This window comes from Lutjanus erythropterus, chromosome 10 (genome assembly GCF_056507025.1).
Source record: "Lutjanus erythropterus isolate fLutEry1 chromosome 10, fLutEry1.hap2, whole genome shotgun sequence".
Classification (NCBI taxonomy): Eukaryota; Metazoa; Chordata; class Actinopteri; order Lutjaniformes; family Lutjanidae; genus Lutjanus; species Lutjanus erythropterus.
In genome coordinates, this window is record NC_139326.1 from 14468763 (window position 1) to 14481372 (window position 12610).

At 40.7% G+C, this 12610-nt stretch overlaps 1 protein-coding gene across 2 annotated transcripts in view; it reads left to right on the plus strand.

The window, feature by feature from the left end:
• Positions 1-1631: 1631 nt before the first annotated feature.
• The window catches only part of kremen1 (kringle containing transmembrane protein 1), a 77770-nt gene continuing 66791 nt past the window's right edge, over positions 1632-12610 (plus strand). For both annotated transcript variants that reach the window (XM_084728352.1, XM_084728353.1), the window contains exon 1: positions 1632-1952. In XM_084728352.1, coding sequence (XP_084584478.1) covers positions 1874-1952 — 79 coding nt within the window. In that variant the 5' untranslated portion in view covers positions 1632-1873. The remainder of the gene's footprint in view (positions 1953-12610) is intronic.

Below are 12610 nucleotides of genomic sequence, written 5' to 3' on the forward strand. Positions count from 1 at the left end.
CAGTGAAACACACGAGGGTGCTGTTTCACACTTAAGATGAGGCTGTCAGTCTCAAAATGGCACAGATGTGAGAAGCACCGATGGTTACAATGCACCTGTTTCCATCCAGTGAGTAAGATGGAGACAAGCTTCAGTGGAGATGAGGGAAGGGAAAGTCATTTACAGTTTACCTCCTGATTGTCGTTCTGATCTGATGAATTCTTGAAAAAAAAAAACATTTATGCCGAAAAAGGCCTGAAATTCAAATATAATCCGCTCGTTGTGTAGAAAAAAGAAATCGACAGCTAAAACTCACACCAGGAAGTCTTTGATTCCTCACCTTGTGGGTGGCCAGGGACTTTCAGTTATTCCACCAAAGCTTTTACTTTGATAGATTAAATGTTAGAACACAGTCAGACAATAAAAGAACATATAAATGTTTTGTAATCACAGGGCTCTTTGATCACAACTCCAGCAGCAGGAGCAGGAATTATTTTTCCTATAAATACTTATCAAGTTAAGTAATTTCCCCAGCCTCATTCACATCTTAATTAATTTCCTTTGTATTAAAGCCACATAATGTAACCACTGCTCTACTCTACCAGGATCGTGTGCAAATCCTTCTCACAAAATTCCCCCCCTCGGTTCTATACAGCAGCTATTAAAATGATGCATTGCAGAGATCTTTTGAGTGTTCGGTTTAGTACTGAGTATTAGTCCAAAAGTTTCCAAATGTAACAAGGAGGAATGGAGCCTTCTGTCCATACTCTGCACTCTTTTTTTTTTTTTTCCATATTTCTGAACATTTTTGAAAGCTTACAGATATGGATGGAACACAGTAGTACCTCCAGTAGTCGTGAGGGCAGTATAGCAGTGTAACCAATAGTTAAAGCAAGACACAAGATGATGTTCACCATCAATAAGTTAGTGAAAAGAACAAGAAAAGAAAAGACAGACCACCGCCGTCTACAAAGCTGCCTCCACTTTTTCCTCTTTCTTTAGAGGTACATTATAGCAACCTCCTCGAGCGTTGCCATGTTTGTTGTTGTCAGAAACTTTTGACTCTTCCTCTTCTTTGGGGTAACTTTTGACTCGCCCTCTTATGGATGTATTGCTTATCATCCATGCCAATGTAAAGGATACATGGAAGTTATATTGTTTGAAAATGATCTGTTTTCATTCGTACAGTGGGCACAAGTGAGGCTTCAATGTTTACATACCATGCCATCACGAGCACAAGCCTCTCCCCTATGAGTAGATGCACTTCCTTCTGAATTCCTTTATATTGGAGAGAAGGCAGACATCTCTGACAGTATCTCCAAAAGTCTGCAACTCACAACAAAACAATGTAGATGGATAAATAACACTTTAAATAAGAGGAAAAATATGTATTTGTGATTTGAGTTTGAACTGTCTCTTTAAAGGTAGTTTTTACTCCATTGAATAGTTTCCCCATGGTATTTCTGCATGTATTTTTTAATTTTATAATAATAAACACTGTTGAAATATGCTCTAAATCAGTTTACTTTACTAACCTGCCGTTCATCGCACCACCCTCCAACCCCTGCACCACCACCCACTAACCCACCCTCCTCCCTTCCTCCTCCTCCTCCTCTTTTCTTTCTGCTGCTTCCATAGCGCTGCAGGTTGAATCTGTTGCCCCTATTTCCTGTCACATGGGTTGGAAATAGGATCCCTGCTTTCTACTATCTGTTCCCGTCTTTGCGGTGTCAGTGTAGTAGTAGCTGTAGGACCTGCCTTGAAGTTCAGGGACTTTTAACGGCGGCCAAAGACCCGGACAGTCAGTCAACCAGCCAGTGAGTCCAGCAGCAGCAGCATCTGTCCGACAGGCTGCACTTCACCTGAGAGCCACTCCGCACTCTTTAATCGCACGATGGATTCCTGGACAGTCACCTCTGCACTTCTTCTCGCTTCGGTTATTTCTTCTGCGGCTTTCAATCATTTCGACACCGGTAAGTCAAACTTTCCTGCTCGCGTTTTCTTTCTGGGGATGTTTGCCGACAAACATCTGCGTTGTCGGGAGCGTCTTCCAAAGTTGCTCTTTAATTTACGCACCGGACAAGCTGTTGTCTTGCGAGAAACTGTGCAACACACAACCGAAAGTGCGTTCATTTTAATGTTTTAATGTTATTTTCCTATTTGGTATCGAAGATATGACAGATTGCAGTCGCAGTAACTTCATTCATAGTTCATCGCCTTGGTCCGAGTCCCACTACGGCGCTGTTTCCCAAACTGCACCATGTCTTTAACGCGCTGGGATGTTTACAGGCTGCAGCCAAAGCAAAACGGGACATGAGTTTGTTGTTATTTGATTAGTTTGAGGATAAGACAGTGAGGTAATGTAAGCGGTGTGACTACAGTTTCGCGTTCACACCTACAGGGTAAACACTTGTGGTCCAAACCGTATCCCAAGGTGTCTTTAGACCTGTAGAGACTTATTCCAACCAAACAGGGGTCCGTGAAAATCTTGAAAACGGTTGAATAGAATTGAGAACTCCTGTTATGTTGCTCTGAAAGCTACTCGATTTAATCATGGAAACGGCGGAGTTTGTTACCCAAACCAGCAGCTTTTACGCACTCGTCTCTCTCTAGCACATTAGGCGTCTCTGTAGTCCTGATGTGTTTACCTGTTCTGCACCAGCTGCATTCAGCCCATATCAGTCCAGGTCCTCAACTAGAGATTATTTACATTGTCGACTAACCTGTCGATTATTGTCTTGATCAATCAACTAGTTGTTTGCTCTGTAAAATGTCATAAAATGGTGAATAATGACGATAAGTGTGTCCCAAAGCCCAAAATGACACCCTCAAATTTCTTGATCATAACCCAGATTTGGTTTAATGTCATAGAGAAGTAAAGAAACCTGAAAATATTCACATTTCAGAACCTAGAGTCAGAGAATTTCGACTTTTTCTCCAAGAATTATTCAAACCGATTGATCAGTTATTAAAATAGTTGGTAATTAATCTAATAGTTGACTGCTAATTGATTACTAGTTGCATCTCTGTTGTAATCTTTTTGACTGATCACGTGTGTTAAATATCCATCATAATAATAGTTTTGGCTGAATCGTTTTACTGACCGTTGTGTTTTTAATCGAACCGTTCAGAGATCAGCTCACCCCTGAAATGAACTCCAAACCCTCAGCGCTCAGTCATCTGATATCATCCATTTAATTTACCATCAAGTTCATACTAATACGCGCGGATACGCTCGCGTTTATCTGCAGAACTTCAAAGTTACACAGCCGCATCCCGCCGTTCAAAGCTGCCTACCCGGAGAATATTTTGTTCTAATGTGAATATCTAATAATGATGACCACACTAACCGAGCTTCTCCTTGCTGTAATTTGTGCCGCGTTTCATGTCGCAGCAGCAAATCCTCATGCTTTCCTTTTTAATTTTTTTGTCTCTTAATTATACCCTTGGATTTCAAATTAGAGGGTCCACCATCTGGGCTAGTGCGTAAGTACTCCCATGTGTACCTATGTATTAACAAAGTATTTAAAGCGATGGTATTCCCCCTCATAACACTGGGGAGAAGAAAGGCCAAGTTTATGTTTAGTTGAAGTCAGCTGTGCCATATTTACTGTACAGTAAAACAATAATTTCATGTGTCTACCAGAAACCCTGCAGTCTCTTGTTGTGAATGCTGAGAAGGACTGTTTGATGCTCTGTTTGCCCTTAATATGTTTGGACTGTAAGTGCAGGTCAGACTGAATGTGAAACCTGCTGACACCTAAAGGGAAAATCCACCCTAAAACCCCTCTGCACTCACAATGAAAGGGTGCGCTTATAGTAAACAGGGATACAACGATATCAAAACTCAAGGTACTATAATACCGTGATTAAAAAAAGTCCATGTTATTTATTGCAATCTTAAAAAAAATAAGTAAAATGATGGCTTGAAAAAATGAAAATTTCCTTTGCTAAAATTCATATTTCCTTTTAATTTAAAGTTTTTCTGCTTTTCTTCTTTAATAAAAAGTAGCCAGCCACCACCAAAGCGTATGAAAAACAATGGCATGAATTGTCTATGGCAATGAATGCTTGAATTATTTATGTACAGGTTCAAAACAAACAATGCAGCATTCACTAGCAGTGTGTTTGTGAAAAAAAAAACATGTAATATTGTAATAGATGTTGTCACAGTCTGTTTTTTAATGTGATATTGCGGTATTTGAAATATTCAATATATATTTGATAGATAAAATGATTACTGGTTTCTTGATAAACCTTGACAGTTAGTAATACCGTTTCAAATGATCATTTAATTATCATTAAAAACGTGTTGGCACAAGAATCCAGCAGCAACAAAAGTTAGCAACAGTCTTCAGATGCAGGCGTAGCATTTTGTGTCAATCAAAACATTGACATAGTAAAGAAGGACACGGTGCCATTTCAAATGATGCAGAGGTTTTCAGTAAAAACGTTTTAGAAGGGAAGAGAACTCCCATGATCCCACACCACTTCACGTCGCTATCAAACTATGTCCTCTGTTGTTTGAACAAGACCCCTAGCGGCAGAAGTTACATGATACATGTTTAAACATACCATGATAATACTGCTAACTGTAATAATTCTTGTCACCATCATCATGATTTGAAGTTTTTTATATCATTTCATCTCTAGTAATGACACTGCTGTTAGTCCAGCTGTTTAGTTTAGTGGCGTTTTTTTTTCAAATCCAAAGAGTATTTGCTAAATGCCTGGAGCTGTAGAGTTCAATAGAAGCAGACTGCTCTTACGTGGTAAATATGAGTGTCAGCCAGCCCTTGGAATCAAAGAATAAGTGCTTCATTCAAGAGAAATCCAATCACAGGAGATTAAGTTCATGGGTGATGCAAAATGCAGGAAACTCAGGGGAAATGTATGAGGCAGGTTGAGTTAAAGTGGACGTACTGAAACAAGCAGCGCTGCAAAATAACTCTGCACTGACTGCACTGAATAAGTCAACTGTGGATATTATGAGTGTTCTACTTAAACATCACAAGAAGCAAGTCTGTGAAGTATCCGGGAATGTGCAAATAATAATTTTCAAAAACATAAGAATTTTTTCCTTAAACTGCGAAAGCCAGGTCATGCAGCAGCTTATTAACGCTCTGTAGAATCGCCAGCTGCTGTTGCTTTTTTGACAGCGTGTCTAAAACAATTACCCTGGAGTGCTTTCGCTGTCCTGGTAGACTACAGCATTGCATCAAGCAGAAGTGTATTAACAGCAAAAGTGTTTTTCATCTTGCGCTGAGGGATGATCATGCCCTCAGTGATTCAGTGATGCACAGACACACACACACACACACACACACACAAAGAAAAGAGTGAAAATGTAGTTAAGGGTTACAGATGACATGTTGTACCTGCAGCAGCTAAGTTATTATGCACCCTATATATAACATGACAATAGGCCAATAGAGACTCTTATCATTAATGTGTATGGTTTCTCCTCCACCTGAACTCAGAGGCTTTATAAAGAAACTCCACCAGAATCCCAAATGATGGGATGTCTGACTGCGACCCGCTGTTGCTCACTTGGCAGCTGCTTAGGCCCTTCACACAAATGTACACACAAGTGGAAGCTGAATCCTGTCAGAGCTGTCAAGATGAGGCGTAATTGAGTTGCTCTGTAAGCCGGTAATGATGTAGCCGATGGTGTTGGTGTCGTGAACAAGCTCAAGCTGGTTAATCAGCGGGGACTTATTTTGTTCTTGATGCTCCGCGTATACGTGACCGGTCTCACTGGCAGGTACGCGATGGGGGCCAGTGGTGAAAGTGGCGGCGAGAGTCCCACAGTGCACCATGATGCACCTACATGTATGTCTTGTTTTCATTTAAATGGTGCCATCATCATCTTATTGAAATGGAAGTTGAACAGTGTTTTTATGAAGCTGCCAGTGTGTGTGACTCACCTTTTTTACTTTCAGTTGCAGGTAGAATAAGCTGTTTCATGCGTTAGTGCATGCAGGGATCACAGAGGGCTGCACAATAAATTAATAAAATATCAATATTGTCATATGATTATATTAATATCGTCATAGATATGATCTTAGATTTTTGACATTGTGATATGGTACAAGTGTTGTGTTTTTCCTTGTTTTAAAGGCTGTATCACAGTAAATTAGTGTAATTTTCTGCTCTAGCTGTTTGCCTTTACCCAATTAGTCATTATATCCAAGTTACTGTTGGTTTTTATCAGAAATCTCATTTTGTTTATTAGGGGTGCCCAGACTGATCAGACATGATTGCTATTGTATGATATTCAGTAAAAATATGCAATCGGGGGAATGATGCTTTCTAGATGCTGATCTTGAAAACGGATGGTGACACAAAAAATTCTAGCCAGTTCACTCGTGCTTATCGCATCTGTTTGCTCTGTTAGTGAGGTAGTTCAGCTGCTGTAGGTTTTCAGTAGGAAAAGAACAAAGCCTCGTTTTGATCCACTCACATTTGCCCTGTTAAAGTTACTGAATTATGTTAATAAAAACTCAGCATTTCCCATATCAGTTTCAAATTAAAAGCCCTCTAGCATTAGCATTATCATTCAGCCTTAGTTTGACATTATTGGGAAATATGCTTATTTGCTTTTTTGCTGAGAGTTAAATGAGGGAACAGATTTATGTATCTGACTGTCTCTTATCATCAGTATTGGCATCAACCCCAAAAACCCAGTATCAGTCGGGGTCTACTCTACATTAATCTTGCTAATTAACATGTCATTTTGCTTTTGTTTAATCTGTTCAAACATTCAAACATCAACTGTACAAATTAAACAAATTAGATGTAATGTAGCAAGGATTGGAGATGTTAGTAAGTGGATTTTGTTGTCTTCGGACCAAGCCAGGCTAGCAGTTTCCCCCCCGTTTCCAGTTGTTACTAAGCTAAGCTAACCAGCTGCTGCGGTAACTTCATATTTAATGAGCAAACATGAAAGAGGTGTCAATCTTGTCATTTAAAACCAAAATTCTAGTTTCTACATCCACAAGTGCGCAAGTGTCTAGGGTCTTTGTGACACAAATTTTGTCATCAGAGGGTGTATGCGTAAATTCCAACATCCACGTACCCACCACAGACACTGATCTACTGTGCGTGTGGCAATGTGGACTGAATCTTTCAATCTTCTTGCAATCTTTGTGGTTATCTTGTGAAACTCCGGGTAGTTTTACTAATTCTCAACTGTTGTAATTATTTAAATGCAAGAATCTGATAACGGAAAATCTCTCTTTTGTCGAAACACTCACAGTTCATACGCAACCGTGACAAGGGATTTTAATAGGGCATTGCTTTGATTTAGAGTTTCGCAAAGCAAAAAGTTTGGCAGCAATTCATCAATCTGATCCCGCTTTTCGCTGACATGAATAACAGCAGAATCTCCAACAAGAGCAATGTGAGACAAGTGGAGTCGCAACCTGTGTATCACTGGACTTTCCTTCTATTGCCTTTAAAGGAAAACAGTTAGTATTGGCTGTGTCGAGCCGAGGCTTGAAAAGGGCAGGCTGTGACATTTTGGTAATATGGAATGCGCTCTCATTATGTGATCAGAGGAGACAGAGCTGTCAGAAATAAGGCCTGATGAAGAAAACATCAGGTTAATATCAGGCTGTGCTCGACCAACTGAATCTTGGACTGATCGGAGGAGGCGAGAGCTGCCTTATGGGCTTTCTTTTCATCTGCAGTCTTTGCCAAGTTTCTACTCAACTAGACATGCATGAAATAACTTGTAAGGCCACACTTGGAAGATTTGCAAAGGCTGATTTCTGTGCAGTGAGGTGTCTTATCAAACTAACTTGCCGCAGGTGAATCAGCTTGAACATTTCCAGACCAAGCTGAAGACTTGTAAGCTTTTTTCTCTCATTCAACACGAGCCCTCTTCTTTCCTCCTTGAAGCACTCTAGGCACCAGATAGAGTGATGGGGGGATGAATGACAGCATATGTTGTGATTTCTCTTTGTAGCCTAACATGCATATAAGCCGCTGCATAAACTGGCAACCCTCTGTTTCATCTGGCAGCCCGCTCTCTTTCCTGCCCCCCGTCTGATCGTTGTCCAGCAGGGCATGATTTTGGCCTGAACTCTCGACTCAGATTCATTGCACTCGCAACCGCAGACGGAACTGAGCTTGTGTGGCTCAGTGGGAGAGGCGAGGCGGCCGGAGCGTGGTTTAAAACGCTGCACGAACTCCCGAACAGTAGCTGATCACAGAAAAGTTTGGATTGTAGTTTTTGATGGCAACAGCCGTGCAGCTTCTGTGTTCACTGGGCTGACGTGTGATTGATAGGAGTCTACAGTGTGTTTTCAGATGTTTGGCTTAGCATCAAGTCAGAGCGCGTCGAATGTGCGTGTTACTGAGTGTACATGTTCACCTGCCTGTGAAAAGCAAGGGAAAGGATGCCAGGAGCTTTTCAACATTTCCAGATATGCAAGTCCAGGATTATGGTGTATTTTTGTGTGCGTATTTCTGCTTCTCTACCTGCCGATGTGTGTAAGGCTGGAACTAACTCGTATTTTTATTATAAGCTATTGTAATCTGTTGCAGTTCAAAGTTCTTCATAAGTCCATGTAAAGAGCGCTCTGAAGCTTATATATCACATGACCAACTTCATCAGCGGATGGAGTTTGCCTAGTTATAATGTAACTAACAGTAGTTTTTGTGCCTTTATTTTGAAAAAAGTTGTTTTATATTTGTTATTGCTAACTTGATTCCTGAGCCCTGCACGTGCAAAAATTATCTGGATGGTTATTGCAAGGTTGCAACTGACATAATATTTTTAAATGATTAATAAATTCTGTGTAGTGTCAGAAAATATCAATACACTTGAGTATCATCATATTATGTTTTCTGATACTGTATCAATCCTCAAAAACACTGTATTGTGATATTGTGATACATGCACGGATTCGTGGCAGTGTTTAAACCCTGACAGCAGCAGCATTGTTACCTTTCTTTACTGTTCTGATTATATAAAAACCATAAGTTCTGATTATATAAAAAAGTAAACTTTTTTAATAAAACATAGCAATATGCCATGTAAAGTTCCAACTGATGTTTAGAAAACTTCACAATTGATGAATGTTTTCTGTCACTTGACTAATCAATTACTCAGCCAATAATTTCAATGCTACCTGTGTGTTTGAGTTAAGTTCAAATGTGAGGCAACTGTGGCCATCTGGAGACTCTATAAACAGCCAACGTTCCTACTTGTGATTTTAAAGGTCAGTGTCAAACCAAGACATCTCACATCCTCTGTCTGATGCCCCTCCTCTCATGCACACACACACACACATAACCGCACACACATACACAAACAAACCACTGCCTGTCTTTGCCCAATCCACAGCTCTCCCTCATGTAGCCAATCACCATATCTGTCTCGAATTAATCCGCTCTCTAACGCAGTCTACACAGTGCAGGCCTCCATCAACCTTTGTAACCTCTGAGACAGAGGGGTCTTTGTGCATGTGTGCGTGTGTGTGTGTGAGTGTGAGAGAGAGATACTCTGAATCGTCTGTCTGCCTCAGAAGATAATAACAGACCGTCTTCATCCAAGATCTGAAGAAACACGAGCTTGTGTTGGCAGAGATGATCGCAATGGAGCACCGGTTTGAGGAGAGACAGCGGCTTCTTAAAGAGTTTAACATATGGGCTTTCGGTGTGCGGGTAAAACCTCGGTGCTCAGTGTGGGGAGTGTCAGAGGGCATTATGGGAAGAGGGTGCATGGGGTCTGGGTCTCAGATGTGGGCTGTGCGGTCCCCCCCCTGCTTTTCCGGTTCGGAGATGGAGAGCTTCTGTGCTGCAGACACAAGTTCAGACAAACCACCGGGGTACATTGGTGTACTGTGCGGTACTATGTGAGCGTGCTGAGCTACACATCCGAGTAGCTGGATTTATGATTAAAGATGTGATTGTGTGTAGAAACCAGTGGCAGTTTTAGGCTTTAACATTACTGTTTAATGTAAGAGTTTTTTTTGCCACTTTTTGTGTCAGGCAAGTGGGTCAGGAATGTACTTGCCTGCTATACTGTCTCTTACTATGCACATAATTTCATTTATGAGTGGTATCAAATAACAACAAAATAACTAGTGGAACTAGTAACTAGCATTTTTTGGAAACATTATCCGCTGTGGTGCAATTTTGCTATTATCTGACTTGTCTCAGCATCAATGTTTTATACAAGCATCGGCAAGGCCCCAGAAGAGGCTGCAATGCAAATGAGATACTAGAAGCTCTTGTTATGGCACTCCAATGATGTTTTTTTGGAAACTTGTCGTGCCTTTTAAAAATGACTCTGTTTTATCCGCCTTGAACTTAGACTTGCTGCAACCTACACAATGCATGGTTTGAGTTTCATCCACATTGCCATTCACCTAAAGTTCTGTTTCCAGGACAATTGAAGTACTTGCTTGCTCTTCAGCTGATAAACTTTATCTTTACCCATTGTCAATTTTTTTTTTTTGCAAGTGCCCAGTCAGTACTTTGCACATGCAACTCTCAACAGAGATGAGAAGGAAGTGAGACAGCCCTTTCCTTAGCTACTTTCATAATCATCCAGAAGAAAACAATGTTAACGATGACAATGATCTTTTTTGCCCAATCTGGCACATGAGTTGCTAGATTTACTGATCAAATATGGCATTTTACTTGCCCCAGGCAATCAGGCAGTCCTTATTGTTGAGCACTGATAAAGCAGACTTGGTTAGCATTTAGCTGCTAAAGAGCTAAATATTTCCCTCAGGAGTTGGTGGAGACCAGTCCAGAGCTAAAAGAACAGTGAATATTTGGCTTATATTTGTAAGGTGGTGACGAGCATGACTGCAAATGAATGCTAATGTTGCTCTATTTCTGCTGGATGTGTAAATAGTTAACTGTTTGCCAGCATAGTGTCTTTATATTTAAAAATAACAACTGAAAATGTTCATTGTTGTAATGTGAACTGTCCATCACACTAAAACTGCATGAATGAAGAGATTACTCTCTGGGTAAGAGGAAACATCCGTTTTTCAGCTGTTGTTCTCTTTTTCTGACTTTTAAGATAATGTGAGTACCTTGTCTTTCACTCAAGGGCACGCAAAAGTGTTGGCATCAGTCATAGGACAGAGCAATCTACTGGCGACACATGGTTGCTTTTACTGCTTATTTTCTCATAACTCATTTGGATCCTTAGTAAGGTGACAAATGGGCTAATGTCCCTCAAACTTTTTGTACACTCTGTAAAACTTCGTGCTCCTCTAAATGTCCTGTAGGTTGCGCACAGGTTCAGTCAGTGTGTCGTGGTTGTTTTCACAGTAAACCCAGTCAGTCTGTCTCCTCTTTGTGTTGTGTCCATGCATAATCAGCTCCACACCAGCCCATATGGAGCCCTCATGAATCTTCAGTGGAACGCCCCAAGAGGTTAAGTTTATCGAGACAACAAAACACAGCAACAAAGACCAACTACGCATATCGGCTTCAACTGACACTGCAGCTGTAACGTGACAAAAAACAGACCATACAGGCGTTGGAGTTATAGTGGAGAGATAATGAAATGCCACTTTGCTCTTAGCTCTCGTTGCTGAACACATGAGCTTTATTAGGCAACTAGGTCAGATCACAAATTTTCTTGCAGGAATTTGAGATCCCTGTTAAAAGGATGCTTTTGTTTTTATATTGTTGTTGGACAAACCAAACAAATTGTGCATTTTTCTGTTTTATCCTGACATTTGAAAGACTCAACAATTGATCCTTCACTAAGCCCCTCAACAGCAACTTTCCAATCATAGATTAGCATCCATAAGGCACCACAGGCCTGTCAAGCTTTGCATTTCTCTTGTGTTAGATAGAACTGAATTTGCCAAACACATGGCTTATTCCCACCAGAAGTTATGTTGGGATAATCAAAGTTTCTCTCCGGTTTGCTAGCTTAGCTCTTATCCCAGCTCTCTTCCTGGGGGGATTGCGGTCTGGCTGGACTGGTTTGGTCACCGCCTCAAGGTCTGCTGCACTTTGTCTAGTCACTGTGCTTACTTTTCCACCGATAATAAGTGTATTTCTGTCTACTATCATATATGTGTCGTATTTCATCGTCCAACTAATGTCCAACCAAACCATCGTCCAACCAAAGTCTGTGAGCATTAACGTTTTATCATGTTAAGTAATTTTGAATATGGTTCTCATGTTTCTCAGATGGAAGCATTAAAAGGTCAGGTGAGAGGCCCTCTTTCGTTTAATTCTGTGTGGAATTGAGGACATGGTGTTAAATATTACTGTCATTCAAATACGCCACTGTTATCTCAGTAAACTGCATATATGCAGCGCAAGAGTGAAAGGTTGGACAGATGTAGCAATCCTAAGGAGGATGGGGTTTTGCGAAGGCTCAATCATCCAAGTATAATCTGAAAAATAATCAACAGATTATTTCAGAATTTTTAAAACTATGCTTCCAAGTTCACATGGAATAATAGCAGGTGAGGAAGAGTCTTTTCCTCTGAGCATCATTCAGTATTGTTGTATATTTGTATGGAGCTTCACTGGCAATAAGGAAGATTAAAAACCAAGCCACAGCTGATTACACAAACCAGTGACAGTAACACCAGCAGCAGCTACATAGCACTGATAGATGAGGGGCCAGGCAGTGTTGCGC